The sequence below is a fragment of the Anser anser genome, assembly GCF_964211835.1.
Source record: "Anser anser genome assembly, chromosome: 12".
NCBI classification, from domain to species: Eukaryota; Metazoa; Chordata; class Aves; order Anseriformes; family Anatidae; genus Anser; species Anser anser.
This window is the reverse complement of record NC_139733.1, coordinates 3,276,276-3,295,089: the sequence shown is the minus strand read 5'-3', so window position 1 is coordinate 3,295,089 and position 18,814 is coordinate 3,276,276. Positions and strand designations below refer to the sequence as shown.

Genomic DNA, 18,814 nt, shown 5'->3' with positions numbered 1-18,814 from the left:
TAGAAGAAAGCCAGATGCTATTACAAGTGACAGATGCTATTCTGAACTGTCCTTCAAGCAGACATAGTACATCCTCTTTCATAAATAAATGCCATTTGTTTTTGCCCCCAGAATAAACCGAGAAGTTTGAATTTCTTGTCTGGAAAACACTAACCCCAAGTCAAATCTGAATTTACCTTTCTAGCAGGCTACTAGCTCTAGAAACAAAAGGAAACATTGGAAGACTTTAGGAGGTGCTGAAACATTTGTTTTGAGGTTTTATTACAAAAATATATTTGCAAACATACAAAATTTTGGATGAAAAATGCTCATTCTTAAACATTTATGCAATAACTTAATAACTGCAAACATACATAGGTGCTATAAAATCCATACCATACTAAAAATGTTAATGATGCAGTATCTACATTTATTGACTTAAAACTGTTCGGGTTCCATTTCCAGAAATCTGTCCTGAAGCCTCCTTTCCCCATGGTTTTCATGCTCAAAGAACATGCAAATGAGCACGTAACTGGTGCATCCACCAAAGTGGTAAAACTCAGAAATTGCTAAAAGCACATAATGTACATTAAAAAACACAAAACAACCATATGCCCATACACTGAATAGATAAATATAAATAGACAACCAAATTAAAGATACTTCAATTTTTCCAACTTGAAGTGAAGGGAAGATATTGCATCTTAACATTTCCGTAACATTGCCAGACAAAACTGAGGTGATATATATTGCACACATTCCTCCTGTTAAGATACGCTGTACAAAGCAACTGAAATACCTGGCAAAAAGGTGGGTGATTTGTTTAGAATACTTTTTAAAACAAGAAGTCCCAAATTAACGTTGGCTTTCAAAAATATTTCAGAAAGTACATCAGTGACTACACATGGCATAATGGGTTTCAGAAATATACCAAAATGAAGCAATTAGAAATGCAAGCAAAAGTGAGATACATCCAGCAGCGAGTTTTTAAATATTATATTGAGTATCTATACAGAGTTAAACATATATAAGAAATCAAAATGAAGTACTTGAATTTTTTAAACTTTATTCAATCATTCTGCAAATCTTGTTTAATTTGGAAAGATATACTGCTTCTAAGTTAACAGATGTTAGGCACCTTTCATATAAAAACTTTGCATTAGTAAATAACAGCAGATAAAGTTTAACTACAAAACTGAGAATTTTGATTTTCCTGAATAATTCAGCAGCTGTAGGTTTTAAAACTGTCTTTGATTAGGCTTTATTTTTTTGTTTGTTTTTAAATTAAAGTGACTTTAACATTAGCCACAAAAAAACATGCTTAGATAATGCAATTAATTTGGGGAGTATAGTCTAAACTAACTTTTTCATTCTCAGAACTAATAGGTATAATCCCATTAACCCAGCAGTTTTATCAAAAAACTCCACACACTTGAAAATGGTCAAAATAATTTGCTGTGATGATCCATGGTAACTTGCTACACCTTAGTTATAGCTACATGCTGCTAACACGAATCAAGCACGTCAACAAGCTGGTAGTTTTAGGTTTATGCAAAAAGTTAAAAAAAAAATGAGGAAATAAAAGTTTTTAAATAACACAGTCTACATTAAAAAAAATTCAAGTTTTACACTGTAGTTAAGTTTGTGTATTACAACGCAACTTATCTTTAAAGAGGTTTATCTGTTAAATCTGCTACTCTGGCACTCATAAATCACAAACTCTGCAGTGTATTGGAGGACACCTACGTTCGTTCCAGTGTCTGCTGGCTATACATACAGAGGCCAAGCCAGACCAGACATGTTCAAGATGAACAAGTCTGCTTGTAGTACAAATTATTTCACTGTTTCCTTTCCAATTTATTTTAAAAGTTGGGGGAAACAAAAGTAAACCAGTAACATATTGCTACTAATACATTAAATAAAAAGAAATGAAGGATATTCAGGTATCAAAGTAGAGTCAAAATCTCATAGCAGCATTGCTGCTCGAAACAGTATTACTTTTGTCAACTGTACAAAACTTGAGAACTCAAAATACAACTCCTTCCATTGTTTCTATAGATCTTTGGATACGACTGTATTTAGCAACCAGTACAAATATTCATCATTAGCTTCCAATATCTCTGTTCTTAGAAACTCATCAAGTCTTCCTCCAAAAAAGCTGGAAGTTGTACATAAAAAGCTGGGAGTTATGAACTTAAATCTTCGCAAAAGCAACTCTGTATTTGGTTTAGGCTATACATTTTTGTTCATGGGAACTGCTCATTGGTTTGTTCCTTTTAGTAAAAGTTTTTCTAAGCAATAAATTGAGACCTTAGACCTAATTTGAGTCTCATCATTTATGCACGTATACAGTATCATAACTCTAGAATTTGTGTAGGAAGCTCCCATTTTCCCTAACAAGGCTCAGTATCTATATTGCTGAATTCAAATGCTACCATTAAAGCCAATACAGTTCTTCATGAATGTGCATGACATTAGCATCATTCCCTGAATCTTTCCCTTTTTTTTTTTTTAGCAAAATACTATATATTTTAAACAGAAACATTGAACTCAAAGGCTGAGAAGAGCTCTTCAGAAGGCAGGTAGTGCTAAAGAAGATATATTTTTTCCACTAAAAAACTATGAAAGAATAAAATAGATAAAATACATAAAATGTAAATATTTATCTAAAACATACCAATTTGTGAAAAGTCACAATTAAAGCTCAATTAGTTTCCAATGAAATGGCCTTGACTATGTCAACATGTACTAATCCTTAGGATACATATATATACATATGTTTTTTTTGTAAGGAGCTAAACAATTTTTTTTCTTCAATTTCAACAGTGCTTGGGGGAGGGGGAAAAAGCAGTGCATCATAACTCAATACAGATCATCTTTCTACTCAATAAACCAAAACTTTTCTACTGCAAAAGCAACCTTTAAAACTACTATTGCTGGAAAAAGTTGAGACCTGTAGTCTTATTAACTACCTTTGTATGAATTCAAGAAATAAATACAAGCCATGGGCTAACCAATACAGCAGCGTAAGAAAATATAATTAGAAATTTTTCTGACTTCAAATGGGAAAGTATGAGGTTAAACTCTTACATTACTGAATTATGAAATCACATAAGAAGCACTAACAGGTTAACTACATAAACTTCAGACTATGAAGTATGCATGAACAATTTGGGGAGAGGGCAAGAGAAAAGCATGCATTTGTTCCCCATCTGCATAGTTTTCAACACCGCAGTTCCAACACAACTGAGGAATGAAACCCAACTAAGATATGGTCCATCCTTAAGCTAAAAGGGAAACCAAGTATTTCAAACTATTTCAGTCAAACACTACTCAATAGGAAAATGGTCTTTCAGTGGTGGTTTCTTAACTATACATTTAAACCGAAATAACTTCAACATACAACAGAACTATTCCATTGCTTAAAAATGATACAATCACAGAAGTTTGCATATTTCAAATTCCACCTTTTTAAAGAAAATGGCCTTACTCACTTGGATACCTGTTTAATGTCAGGGATGGAGAAGCAGTACAATTAATGGAATATATAAAAGATGAATTGATGCGCGTTAGCTAGAGACTGTTAATGTATTGAGCAAATCACATTTTTAAACATTTTGCTAAAGATTTAGCTCTGAAGGCCTGGCGTCCAGATCCCTCTCTTCCCCAAAACTGCCAACTTAATCACGTGGCATTTTGCTCTCACCTTAAAACTGGAACTAAGTTCCCACAACCAAGTTTTGTCTGGTGTGGTGTAGTGTACTGTATTATGTATTTGCTAGTTTAAAGAGTATGAGTCTGTAATCCTTGAAAACTGAATACAGCTAGGAATGAAAGCCAGAGCAAACACCTGCATGTTCCGTTAATGCAAAGGAAAGCTCATATGCAACTTAACTCCCCTCCCCAATAAAAACAAAGGTTTGCTGGTGATGATCACAGTGAAAACCTAGATCACTTCTGAGAACATTACTTTCGTAAGTATTTAAGGAATAGTCTTTCCTAACAGGTTCAAATTCAAGACATTGAAAACTAAATATTCTTTTAAAAAAATATTAGTTTTATAGATGAGGCATAATTGTTTCTAAAGTGGTAATATTCTAAGTAGATTTAGCTTCGATTATAGGTTAATGTTGTCTGTATTCTTGGTTAGGACTTGCAAGTAGACTTCGTGAATAGTGCTGAGAAAACGGGAATCATTCTGCAGGAAAACAAACATCAGAAATATTAGTAAAAAGATACCAGAAAAAAAGTATAATTTAACTCCATTTAAGCTATGCACAAAGATTCCTACTATATTGCTATCTACCTGAGGGCTAAGGCAAGGGAACTGGGGCAACTTGATCTGGTGGGTGGTGTCCCCGCCCATTGCAGGGGGTTGGAACCAGACAGTCTTGAAGGCCCCTTCCAACTCAAGCTTTCTATACATTTATATTAATTCTATGATTTAAAACTTCCTGTCAAAGCATTACCAGGAAGTGAAATTTTTTAATTGAAGACAACATTTAGAGAGATTTCCTGAGTCCTACTCCTTCAAATGGTATATATTTATCTAGGCTGAAGATGTAGTATTCTTTCTACAAAAATCTATGGAGTAAATTTACGTATCTTGCTTGGAACATTCTCTAAGTACTCCCATGCTACAGGGTATGCCCAATTTGGCCTATGTTCAGCTATCTCTATAAGTAAAATGAAGACTAGAAAGCTGATTGGAATATTTGTCTCTAAAATCACTACAGTGATTGAGACTACTGGGGGGAGACTCTAATGAGAATAAGACTTCTGGCAATTGAGCTCAGTTGCAAGTCTTACAAGTAAGCTAGTTTAAGTCTTTAAATAAAAAACACCAATATGCAAGTTGTGCAAAAATAAACAACATAGATAGTAGTAGTGTCCCTTTTGATCTTAGCTTTTTCGCTAGGAAGATATTGTTTGCTATTTTAGACCTGTGTTTTGGGTGTAAAACCTAACATTAGCATGTACAGAGCAACAAAATCCTGAGTTAACACAGTACAGCTGTCACAGCAATTTCTGCTGGTTACCTACGAATCTCACTGTGGCTACTCCCAGCATTACAGATTTAAATCAGCTGAATATTTTAGTCACTAGGGATGGCAACACCAGAGCTTTGTAAATTCCATTTCAAAGACACATACTTTGGTTAAAGTACAAGAACAGTTCTAGGTAAGTGGAATCTGGAAAGCTTTCCCAAGGAAAGCAGAAACACCCACAAAGACAGTAAAAACAGCCCCCAACCCCCATACAAGGGCTTCTACATCTATAACTTTTTTCTCAGATGTCCACAAGTTCATATGGATGTAAAAGGACATCTGAAGCAGAGCTGTCCTTCAAAGTCTTCCATCTCACAATCAAAGTCTCAGTACTGGCTACTCTACTTGGAACCCCATCCCTCAGATACTGAGTTCTCTAAGGACAGGACCTTTATTAGATGTATCAGTGCTTCTTGAAGCTGGGACCTACTGAGAACAGTAGGAGGTATAGTCTGAATTTCTGTTGTTCCAAGTGTTAAAGGTGAAGAAGAATTGGCTTTATTTTCCACTTCAGTAGCTTTTGTAGCTGACTGTTGAAAAACACTAGGAGACAAGAGTATTGAAGGAGTTACTGTAGTTGTGGCTGTAACAAACTGCGGAGGTGTGACCTGTAAAAGAACAGGAAGTCAGTGAGCACCACCTCCAGTAGGAACAAATGCTGTTATTAAAAGACAGAGATAAGCATAAAAAAAAATAAAAAACACGCTATTACTGTAGGTCAGTTTGGTATTACAGAATAGTTATTCATAACGACGAGGTATCTACCTATGAAGGGTACCTGCTCAAGGGCAGTTCTAATAACTTTAAATTTGTATCTAGACCACCAGAGCTTGCTATTACAAAGTTTCGCAGTGGTAAGTTCTGTTACTCTTTTCTTCCTCTATCTGCCATTTCACTGTCCTGGTATCTTTTTTCATGAAACACAAAGTATCTCATGAACACTGAAAGACAGCAAGGCAAGGATTACATTTTATGCCTCTTGGGTGCTTAAGTCTCAACTGAGGCTAATATACACCACAACAATATAACATAAACACTTGAAAACAAAAATCAGTTCCAATGGTGTTAACGCAAGACTGCAAAGCCAAAAATGTACTTTCATTTCTGCATTTGCACCAACAGTAAGAGGTACTGTAATGTACGACTGACTAAACTTCTGTCCTGTAACTCTTCCTCATTTCAGTACAGCTTGTTTCTGCTCCATCAACAGCATTTTAAATATGGTCAGAGTGGACAATATGACTGTATGATATGGCAGTGATTACCATCTTTTAAAACATCTTAAATTTTATTTTAACATCAAACTGAATGCATTGAAGTGTTTATTCACCTCACCTGACTTGTTTTAGATAAAGTCTTCGTCTGTGGAAATACTTCTGATTCCTTGTTTTGTTGTACAGTCTAATTTCAAAAGAAAGAATAAATCAGAAGTTAGTATCCACAGCCCAATTTCCAGTGGTGATTATCTGAGTTTTTACAAAGCTGCAAAAATCTAAGTACCAACAGATTTTAGATGTAGTTCGTTCCAGTTTGTAACAGCTGGAACTCATGTTTTATACTTTCAGTATTACAGCAAACTCTTAACAACACAGTTATTAAGAAACTCTACCACAGTTCAAAAAAACTTTAGTAAAACATAGAACAGGAACCAAATGCATACAAAATGAAGAGTTTAATCAGAGTGTAATCAGTATGGCAAACTGACAGGATGCTAAATTCAGTGTTTTTTCCTAGAAGTTTTATCTAATTCCCTCTACAGAAATGAAATGCTGTTGTCTACTAGATCTCCGTATTTTATAGCTTTACAAATGACATCCAGGTATCTCTTTAGTCAGATTGCAAGACTGTAATATAATAAAATTATAGGATTATAAAAGCTTAGAAAACAAACAAAAAAGGCATGTAGATAAGGTACTTGAATAAATTCACCTTGCGTTCTTGGAAAGGCTTGTTATAGCCGTTTGGAAAACCTCAACAGAAAAAAAAAACACACCCTCATGTAACTGATAACCTATATCTATAATGACAAAAGTCAAATGAGCTTTCTGAAGTGGTAACAATGACAAGATCAAATCACTAAGACCTAATTACACAAGAGTTAAGAAGTCTTGCTAGTTTGAGAGAAATATTTGGACTATGAAGAACTTTGTCCAACAAAAATATATACACACAATGGACCTCAAAGGAAAAAAGGGTGCAAGACTAGCACATGAATCAGAATTCACAAGGCTATCAAAGCAGACATCGAATAAATCTAGTAAGAGCAGTTACGGATACACCTTGCCAGCTTTTCTAGATGCTTAACATCACAATCCCAAGTCAAATCTGTACCAGCTTTTACTAGTACATGGAAGAAAGACACTGCTCAGAACATACAGTTCTTCAACACTAGATCCAGACCGCTGCTCAGTGTTGTACTCGGACCTCCTCCTCCCTCAGCAAAATGATCAGCCCAAACATCTCAACAAGGTGATGGCTCGTAAAATGAACCTAGCATACAGCGCTCATGGCCTTCTTGAAAGTTTTCAAGAACAGCAGTAGGTTATAAATGGGGTAATTAGAAAGACTACACAATGACAGTGCACCCATTTCTTAAAAAAAAGAAAAAAAGTAATAATTCTTCTAAAGACAGAAGATCCACATGGGAAAAATACAGGGCATTTACTGCTTAGGGTGTTACAGGCAGAAGAGTTGACCTGTTTTTTAGATCCGTGTTATGATTAAGTCATCACCACTATCACAGCAAAAAATAGTAGTATCAGCTGACCCAGACAAGACTGCTGAAGATTTTGTCAAAACCCAGTGGGAAGCACTGGATAATAAAAAAAAAAAGGAAATTCATGCAGATATAGCTGTAAGTAGTTTTGTGTGATAGTTTTTTTTCTTCGCATTCTCACTGTCCTTAAGATGCAACACTAAGCAACAGAAAATTTAATACACAACGCACGAACATTAATCTTACAGAGTAGCAGTAATATTTCCACCTAGTCTCTCAAAACAAGTTTATTTCTTTGGGTTATATCGAGGCATAGACAATAGATCTGCCTGCAAGAAACAAGTTTAGAAGGTCCTTTAGAAGTAATACTAGGACAAAAGAAACCAAGAGGGTCAATTAGACAGAATAAATCAGTTGATGATCCGCGTTGATAAATAACACACAAAACCTCAAGGTAGCCCAGAGGGATTCCCAACAGAAGTGGTCAATACCAAAGTGTTATGAAACACCCAAAGCTATATAATCTGAAACAGGAGACCTAATTTCATACTTTCAAAGAAGGTACAGGCTAGATTTCCACAGCAGCAACACTCATAACACCATTTGATCTGTAACCTTCAGTCCTTTCTCATATCAGACTTAGCAGTACTTCTCTGACACAAGTATTGGCAAATTCCTTAGGATACATTCATCCACTAACAGCACCAGCCTGAAAAAATTCCTCCTCTGCAGACAAGTCTGTCACTGATAGCAGATGCTAATGACCAAAATTAGATTTTGAAGTTTGCAATTCAGTCACACACGTTAAAAGTCCTTTTTTTTTTTTTTTTAAAGAGAAATATATAAAAGCACATTTTCAAATGGAAATATTTGAAATATTTGTAGCCAATAACAGCTTAAAGCTTTATGGGTATGAAAAGCCACAGAATACCTGCAGGGAAGGGATTATCTTGTTGTTCAAGGTTGATGGTTTACTGTGCGATTCTTTGAAGCTTTCTGGTGTTGCAAGCTGGCCAACCGAGGCAGAGATGTTTGGCGTTAAGGAAGTCTTAGTGAGAGACTGCTGCTGCATTTGGTCATGCTGTGGGGTCAACCTGAGTTTCTGGAGAAGATCAACGCTTGTATGGGATGTATTTGAGACAGTTCCCGTATTTGTTGATGTCAAGGGTGCTATAAGCTGGCTTTGGCCAGCCACTAGATTTTGTGGAGCGTGGTTCACTTCGGATGGTGGCTGATTCACTAGTGGGGATATCTGCTTGGCAGCCTGCTGTATGACTTGCATTAAACTGTTGTTTTGTTTTAGGCCAGGAAGCCTCTGAGCAGGGGCAGCTTCCATTGTTGAGGCTGAATTAAGAATAGGGCTTAAACGAACTGAATAGCTTGAAATGCTTTTTACATCAGGCTGGGAAACTGAAGCTGGAGGTATTAGCATAGGTGTTAAACATTCCTGCTTATTCAAAGGATTGGCACTGGTTTTAACGTTTGGACTTTCTGATTTCCCTAGTGGTTGCTGTATTACTGTTGACTGGTCAAAGGAAAAAGGCAAGAGCAAGTTTTGCTGCTCTCTGGCAGAGGTGTCAGTCTGCAACTTCTCCCTTCTCTCTGCATTGGGATACGGAGGTGCAGGCTGTTCCTTTGGGACAGAGGTTCCAAACAGTTCTTCCAAAGTCAGATGCTTTGGCCTCAACTGAAATGTCTACAAAGAAGGGAAAAGGAAGGTTACAGAGTCAATTTAGGAATACCCAGACTGTAAGAAGTACAGTGATGTATTACAAAAATCAAGAAAACTATGGATACAACTAGGTCAGATACATTTAAAATACACCAAATTTTGTCACTTTTTTTTTTTAAATAATCACAGTCTCAGGCTAAGCTTGAAGCCAATTCACTACTTGTCACTGGACTCTCCTTCCACCCCCCCCCCCCCCCCCAAATTGCACACTCGTCCCTTCAGCTTGCATTATTTTTCTATTCCAAACACCTCCAACTCTATCTTTAAAAACTTCCACTGCAGTAAGTGTTTACATTCCACCACTTGGCTAGAGTACTTGGGGCTGGGGGAGAACATTCAAGCATGACATTAAGACTTGAAATAACCCACAGCAATAGTAACGGCAGTGGCACGAGGGCAGGATGCAGCTACAGTAGAGATGACACCTTCACAGCACTTTCTATCTCTACATCCTTCTCTAGACAGACTGCACTACTAGTACAGAAGGGGGACAGGTATGGTTTCTGCTATTAAGGTGATGCCTGCCATCACTGATCAGCCTTAACTACACAGCACACTTGGTAGGGGGGACAAGGAACAACATATGTTTAGAACCAATGCCATGCAGCATTTATAGAACTGTAAATAATTAAATGGTCTGAAGGATGGGAAATAAAAAGAGAAGCCTGAAGGTAAACAACTGATCTAGCAGTACATGCCTAGACAGTTCTCCTGTTTTCATCAAGATTGTAGTGGATGTCACAATAGGTAAAAGAATCTGTACAAACCTAAAAATATGTATTAATTTCCTTGAAAAGCAGGTACACATGCACACATTGATCCTTTAGTCTCTTACACAAATATACATCTAGCCTACAGCACTGACATTGCTAGAAAAATCTTAAGGACTTTCTATTCCTAATATTTTGCCTTACTACATTTAAACAGCATTCCCTACATTAAAAACCAACACAAGGTTAGCAAAGAAGAATGGCTGTCTACTAGGCGTTTGTGTAGTATTGTCTTTCCCCCCTCCAAACAACCTATCTTGTGAAAAACAGTCACCCTCTAACTATCAGAATAGATGTTGGCTTAACAAATGGAAAAAAATGCTTCTTTCCTTATTTGAGGAGAATCTGTAGAAAAACAGGATTCCTTGCAGAACAGGAAAAATAGCGGAAGTCCTAACAAGGCAACCGAGGTGACACACAGTAATAAAAATAACCCAAGTGACTCGTTCTCACTTTCTCCTTCCAAAGGAAAGCAATAACTATCAACAGAATGAGAAAGCAAATTGAAGGAAAAAAAAGTAGGGTTGGCCAGGTCTCCTTGCATTTCAGGTGTTGAAGAGGCAATACAGCACAGTTTTGAACTACTTAACAGATCTCAAACATTTTTAAAATGCCTTAAAGAAAAAAAAAAGATGATCACAGCTAATGAATCACAGGCTCCTGTATACCATTTTGCAGGGGAAAATAATGCCTTTTCTTCAGCAGTATAATGAGAGAGTCTGAGTTAATCCCTTATGATACACCTGCCAGTTCTACCATGAATTACTCGCAGTTTATTCCAAGCCAGCTACTATACAGCAGATATTTTAGCTGAATTAGTTTAAAATGAATTTTTCTAATAAGAAAAACAGCTACTAACAGCCTTATGTTAATTTTTTTCCTGCTTTCTTAGGTTGTGCAGGAAGAAGTTACATAAAACAGCTGGACTAAAACATGACATTCTGTTCAGAAGAGTGAATGGCCTGCAGCGAAATTCCAGTGCCTTGTGACGGTATGTCTAAACAAAGACACTATTTCACAATGACAATTACTGCACCGTGACATTGCTCTGCTAGTTCCAGTGTTACTAACATTGGTAAGGGCAATGAAGGAATGGCAGCACAGGTAACATGCAAGCTGCCTGGTAGCCTCGAGCTTGAAATCACATTGACTTCTGCCCAGGTTACTAACTTGTGCTGCTGCCACTGCTGATTTTTTATTATTATTATTATTATTCTGTTAAGAGAAAATGACTATTCTGCCTCAACTCTGCTTTTCACCTCAGTTTGAGTAACTGACTGGCTTTCTTTTGTTAATACATTAAAATTTTCACCTAAGGAACAGAAATCTCTGCCGTGCTCTGATTGCAGTCAGATTAGCCCCTTACACATAACACGACACATACAGCTTGAAACATTAAGTTCATTCCCCACCTGAGGGATAAAACACATCTTGTGCTTGACTCATCTCTGGCTGAGGTGTATTTTGAGCATGTCAGCAACTCACTGTGTTATGGACACCCTTCTCCGCACGGGGTTGGAAAAAAAGGCAACACAATCCATTTTACTTGACAGGAATGGAGTACTGCCCAAAGGGTTTCTCCAGGAATTATTTCAGATATATCGAGGCATGGGAATTAGCAGTCATAGCTGGCACATGACATTTCACTGTTCTAGTTCAGTTTTGCCCATCACCAACACAAAAATATATTTCATAATATAGCTCGTTTTCTTTTTGAACTGCCAGGATACAGAACTTGAACTTCAGAATATCACAGAACTGACATTTATTTTTTATTCCCAAATCTGTGATGTCTTTAGCATGAAGTGAAGGTAGTCAATCAACATACAACTGTGACATTTTGGAAGGGTTTCAGGATCTCACAGTAATTATCGAATATATACTAGTTTTTAATTTCAATGGTTATCTGTTTTAATTAGATGAAAAATGTATTCTTACAGTTCAAATAGCATTTTTTCCAGTTCTCTTCTGGTAGTCCACATTACTAAAAATGAAATTATGAACAAACATCTTGGTGCTGTATTTGAACCCAGCTAGCTTTACAGAAGTAAATTATCACTTAGATAACCCAACTTTTTCCTGCATCTCCACAGCAATTATTTTAAATAGCTCAACAGAAGAGACACTAGAACGCGCCACTTCGCCTGCTCTATAAAACTGTAGTTTCCCTTGAATTACTTTAAAGCAATGTATTACAATCTTAGAATTTTTAGAAATTTAAACATTAGAATTTATAGATCTTTTTTCAAGAAAAGCTTTGAAATTAGAATTTTTCCTTAGCTAGTTTCCACTGCTCTGCAAGCTCATGCACTGTCAGGCTGGCCACTTCAGCTGATCACGCACGCACAGTCTCCACACAGCAGCCGAAAAGAAAATTTCTTTTAAAAGCAAGACACAACCCTGTTGCCAGGCCTCAAGATCAAGCATGCAGCAAGCACAACTGGCTGCCAGGGGTCAGTCTATCACTTGTGCTGGTCCAAAACTAGAGGTGCTCCTGAGAGGGCAGAAGATGCAGTGACAGCCAATAATCCCAGCAAGTTTCCCCTCACCCCGTTTTAACCCATTGATTGTTATTACCCCAGCCCCTTAAACAGATTTCTGCTACTCATACCGTAGCCCTAACCTGTACTAGAAATTATTTATTTTTACTACAAAGTAAGTATGTTGTTTACAATTACTAAATGCAGCATTGCCTGCATTTTCCTAGGGCATTTTCCAGAGGCAGGGCTTTATTGCATCCAAAACACAACAATAAGCTGCAAGGAGCTGGAGGCAGGCGCTGCCAGATCACCTCCGTGGGACATTTTCTGGAGAGGACCACTACTGACCTTTCTGTTCCCACTGGGTGGCACTATAAGCAGGCACAAGTTACTCACGTGTTAGAGCATTAGTTGTTGCAAAAATTACTAGTATTTTTTAAAAACGAACCTTCAAGAAGCACTGTATGAAGCTACACATCCCTCGTGCATAAAGGCTTCCTCGAAAATGGAGCCAATTACTGAACTATCGCTGCCTATATTCCAACCACTCCAGTGATGACACTAATTATTTTTATAAAAAGTTTCCCATGGTTCAACAATGTTTACATGAAGCATAAGTTATTTCCACTAGCATTTTTACTGTAGTTTAATCTTTAATTACAGAAGTAATACCAGGCTTTAGAATTTGTAGATATCTGGATACATGAGAACTGAACACGTATCTAATTATTATCTGACAGACATCTAAGCACCGTATGTGCACTAGAATTACCATAAATTTGAGCAACATCCCTCACTGACATCACTGAAACAATTTTGGAAGGTATTGCTTAACGCAGAGGAAGGAATACACTGTCAAAAAAGTCTAAACAAAACTGAACAGCAACACAAGAACACTTCTCCCATGATATATATTAATCAGGCAAGTTGAATTTGATCATACAAGCAAAGGTTAAATGCAAGCTACAGAAGTATGAGAGAAGACAGGTATGCACACATTCAATAACTCCAAAGAGAATTTAGTGCTCCATGACTGAAGTACTTTCCATTTCTTCTCTAGCAACTGACTGATGATTTCATTTAGTAGGACTGTAGCTACAGCTTTAAAGGCAGCACCGACAAACTAAGTAAATGTCTTAGACACGGGAAGACAGTGCTTCAGTTGCTGTTTGAAAGACTGCAACACAGTGTACAGTGAACAGATGCCATATTCACTCTGTCAATTCGACAGAAGTAATTTTTATTTGCTCCCTTACTCAGAAGTCATCCTGCACCGGTGTCTCTATACTATCATGGACTGACTTCTTACAGAATCTGAGTTAGCCCATTTAAACACACTTCTATATTGACAGGAGTGTGGACACAGCCTCATATTTAAACATTATGGCAAAAACCAGAATTTAGGCTCTTTAGAGTCTTCAGACCCATTAGTTTATCTGAGGGGGGTGTGGGCAGCAGGAAACATACCAGCTGATCTTAGACAAGCATAGTCAAGAGAAATGAGAGTAGATACTAAAACCAATTCTAAACTGCAGTTAAACTTACAAACTTATTTTCACGATGAAGCATAATACATTCAGCAAGATGATACTGCAGGCACTCCAAGAAAATAATATTTTGGTACCAAACCAAAGTGCTAAATGAAGAAGTAACACACTATTTAGATTTGGATGACGCTTACCTGATCTTGCACTTGTATTGAAGGTTTTTGCTCTGAAGCCTCTGTGCTTCCTGACTTCAGGAGATTTGTATTTTGTTGCATTCCAGAACTTGATATAATACTCAAGTCACTGATCTGATTCTGGGGGGAAAAATAAAATAAAGTTACATAGACACAGGAGCTCAGCCACTACTATAATTCTGCTTAGGTAGCACTTGGGCTGAAATCCAGAGGATGTACAGGGTAGTAATTTTGTCAGACACTGTAAAATTCACAAGGTTCAGGAAAAAAATATACCAAGTAATATACTATCTGGTAAGTGTTCACAATGCTTTTATTCTGTATTATCAAAAAAAAGACAACTGGCTTTATACTTTTTTCCACTGATAAATAAATAAAGGTAGACTTTTCACATCCTGTATTAGCTGCTAACGAGGCCATTAAATTAAGAATTCTGCTAGAAACAACTTAGAAAAAAGTCCTGTCAGAAATCCTTCTAAAGTGACTGGAAGAAGAGCTTGTCACTGACTTATTTCCACCAGATTTAAATAACCACGTGCATGTACTTTCACAAAGCATTAATTGGGTTTTCTGTGAGTAAGGCAAACTAGCCAAGAAAGCTGTAGTAGTAGGCCATACGTTTATGGATTGAGTTGACTTCCTTCTTTACTAAATATATACATTAACAAAAATAACAACTGTATTAAAATTTAAAGCACTGGTGAAAAAACTGTAGAACCAGTCTACCATTAAATAGATAAACTACGTTTATGATACAGCTGAATATCAGCGTATCAGACAATCTCTCATCACTTACCTGACAACTACAAAATATGAGAAACACTGTAGCAGTACGTTAGAAACAATCTCAGCTTTATTATTGCTTTGTTTTAAATTTCAAATTGCAAGTGATATAAACAACATTAGGACTATATGTTGTGATTTAGGGACAGAGGGGAGAGAAACAATGTCTGCCTTTCTGTATTTTAGCCACTAATTCAAACGGTTAAAACTCTTTGGGCCTGAAATGGTTGACTGCCTTGCAGCTACAAAATCAAACAAAGCCTAGTTTTTCCTTTTCACTAGAGGATAAGCTGCTATGTTTTCCATTCTCAGACTGAAACACACACACTAACACTATAAAAAACATCCATTCACTTCATTAAAAAAATATCTCATTTCATTTATTTTCACATATGGACTTGATGGAGCAAGTACTTGAAGGATTAAGCTGATTTGGAATCCTAGATTAAATCACTCAGACTTTCATAAATCTCTTTTTCACTCTCTCTGCCCCCTTCTCATGCTGACACTCTGCCAATCTCATGTGGGCTGCACACAAGGATTACTGTATGATCCATCTGGAATGTACCAGGCAGATAAGTACTTTCTGCTCCTAAATACAAATTCATGCATAATTACCGAACACCATAAAATAATAATAAGAAAAAAAAAAAAAGACAGACCTTTCTCGTCTTTTAAGAAGCCACCATCCAAGTTGGTTACCTAATCACATTAGCTTTGATGTGTGCTGGCCGCGAGGAGTTCCAAAATCGATGTGCCTGAGGTTTGTTGCTAAAGCTGAGGTGGCTAACAGAACATCCTGCAGGAAGTTTGCCTGAATCATGACTAGCATTGCTCATTTCTGTTCATTGAGCAACTTCTATAAAACTACACTCATAGCATCCTATGGGTATAAGTTGGGTAGATTCAGTTTACTGCTCATCTACACGCACACGAAATAATGTCTCTAGTTACATAGGTGGTCTAAAAGCATCAAGAAGCAAAATCAAGATTGCGATGCAAAAAAGCTAATTTATGTAGTATCTTTACTGTAGCCTAGTCCATGCCCCATATATTTCCACACTATATGACAGCTGCCACAGCCCATTTATCAGTATTTTACTTGTCTACAGAGCTGCAATCATGACACTTCTGAACTTTGTTTCTAGCAAAAGGTTTTCATTACTCTCACACATAGACCTCGAAATTCAGAGAGGAGAAGCTGGAATATTGCAAGAACAAAGAAGGAGAAAGACTTCATTACACCCTAACAGGCCACTACCAGAACAATTTCTGTTTTTTCTTTTTGTTTTTTCAAGCCTTCCATTTCTCCAGATCTGTCTCAATTGATATAACATGGAAAGATGAGTCATTCAGCTTTCGATGCTTCCTTCCATGCACTCACAAAAGCTGCCACTTTCACAATGTTGGCCTTCATACAAAGACACATTCTCCTCAAACAGGATTAATGTGCTGAGAATTAGCTTTTATTTGTACCTATATTAAAACATTCTGAAAATACATTACTGATTTTCAGAAATTAGAATATAGCCTGGGTCAAATATATTGTATGGTCTGTCACGTTCACCTGTCCTTTATGTCAGAAAGTGACAAGATAAGGAGGCTCATACATAGCTTAGCCCATGTGTTCATTCCTTTCTCCTCATCCCACATGGTAGCAACCTAGAATCCTACAAAGACTCAAAACACAATTATTCCAAGGAACTCCAGTGTCCCACTACACAAGTTCAAGAAGAAATGAAGCACTCTAGTGATGTGCTAACCCTTCTCCCACCAGTACAGCTGCAAACCATACCGTATCTCTGCAATATTATAGCTACACATTACTATTGTACGTTTTTGTTATTGCACTCACAAAGAATCTTTGTTGCCTTTTTTTTTTTTTTTTTGGATCTCCCACAGACTTCCCTTACATTTGTCTTCCATGTATGAATTTGGTTCTCAGGACTATATAAAGTAATGCCTTCCCAAGAGATCTAATACTTTCCTTCATCATGTAAACTTATGAATTTAGTCCTGGCAAAAGACACCAGACTCACCATTCCGGTATCAACTTATTAAAAGAACAGACACACAACAGACAGGATTGAGCAGTACACCAGGGAACAGAAGGACAATGTTATATGCTCATCTACAGCAATTAAAAACATGCTTCACTGAGTTTACATGTATTGAATGACTAAATCTCTACCCTCTAACACCACAGCTTTGGTTTTTCTTTTTTTTTTTTTGAGACTAACTGAAGGCTGACACTGTTGGGTACAATTTTTGTTATTCCTAGAGACAAAATTTTCTTAACAGCAGTAGAAACTGTTGTAGAATTGGTCTACCAAGCTCCATTTTCAAGTTGGATCACAGAATTAATATGGGACTTTTTCCTGCTACAGTGTACTTGAGGGAAGGAACAAGGCAGCATTCTGAAAACAAGACTACTGGAACAATGGCAGAGAATGCCTTCTCTTTAAACAAAACACAATTATGTTAAAAACTACTTACCATATAGGCTTTCTTAAGAATGAAAAAAATGAACAGTTTGGCAGAGTTGCCTACTAAGCTAAAAATTATGGGAATAAAGCTTATGAACTTATCCAACAGGCAAACTCCACACTTCTTAAAAATTTTTCCCTACACAACCTGCCCCCCATAAGTCACTGTACATCTGTGCTTTTATCACAGACATGGGACAGTTCACAGCTTCAGGGCTTTTGTTATATTATTTAAGATGCCAAAGCATTTTGGTACGCAACCCAGTGAATGCTGTTAATTATGCCATGAGTCATAGCTGACCTCCTCCAGTGATTTTCAGTACAGTGGAAAAAAAAAGAAAACCTGAAGTGTTAGCTACTATAAGAAATGTTTACAGAAGTGGAACTTCAGAATCACAGAAACAGACATTCATCTATTCTTCTGCAGTGTTACATTCTGTTCATCTTTCCTTTGCTAATGATCTCACAAAATAGGACAATGGATGAATACTGGGATTAAGCAGCCCATGCACCTGTTTTAGAACACAGTATTTATTGTGTTTGCATTTCTAGGTACCCATTTTTAAAACTCTAATTTTTCCCCCCAGGAGGCAGCAATTCAAAAGCTTCAGGCCCACTGAATTATGGATTAGGCGCGCTGCTTTGCGATCTTGGGTTAGAGTATACTCAATTGTCCTGTGGAGCACACGAGAATCCTTCTATACCACTGCTCTCAGAAGCCACAAGGCATGCCATTTCAGCAGACTCCGTAAGAGGCCCTGACCACCTCACTGAGAAGGGGAAGCAGTGTTTTTATTCATTCATAGCAGAAGAAAATTAAGACATTTCCTTACTCGTTCATATTCATCCTTGGCTTTACTAAGCATTTCCAGGATGTCAATAGGCCTGTTTTCACTGCAGCCGTTTGTTCTGCTGGGACTTTTTCTGTCCTGGGAAACTTGCTGTGATCTCTGAGCTTCTTGTTCTACCACTCTGCAACAGGAAAGGAGAAATGGTTTTTCACAATTTTTATCTGGCATGAACATCTTGCAAAAAGCAGGAAAGAAAAACATTCTCCGAGCATATAAACATGTTTTGTTCTGCTTGAATGAAAACCTAACACTGAGCTGACCAAAGCTGTACAAGTTTTAATTTGCTAC

General features: G+C 37.0%; 1 protein-coding gene across 2 annotated transcripts in view; it reads right to left on the bottom strand.

Annotated features, from left to right (window-relative positions):
• Positions 1 to 225: 225 nt before the first annotated feature.
• The window catches only part of DCP1A (decapping mRNA 1A), a 35,734-nt gene continuing 17,145 nt past the window's right edge, over positions 226 to 18,814 (bottom strand). The window contains exons 5-10 of one of the 2 annotated variants that reach the window (XM_083795973.1): positions 18,509 to 18,647; positions 14,407 to 14,526; positions 8,675 to 9,439; positions 6,363 to 6,428; positions 5,417 to 5,635; positions 226 to 4,177 (exon numbers count right to left, since the gene is read on the bottom strand). In XM_083795973.1, coding sequence (XP_083652099.1) covers positions 4,097 to 4,177; positions 5,417 to 5,635; positions 6,363 to 6,428; positions 8,675 to 9,439; positions 14,407 to 14,526; positions 18,509 to 18,647 — 1,390 coding nt within the window. In that variant the 3' untranslated portion in view covers positions 226 to 4,096. The remainder of the gene's footprint in view (positions 4,178 to 5,416; positions 5,636 to 6,362; positions 6,429 to 8,674; positions 9,440 to 14,406; positions 14,527 to 18,508; positions 18,648 to 18,814) is intronic. The other variant, XM_083795974.1, reaches the window with a different exon arrangement.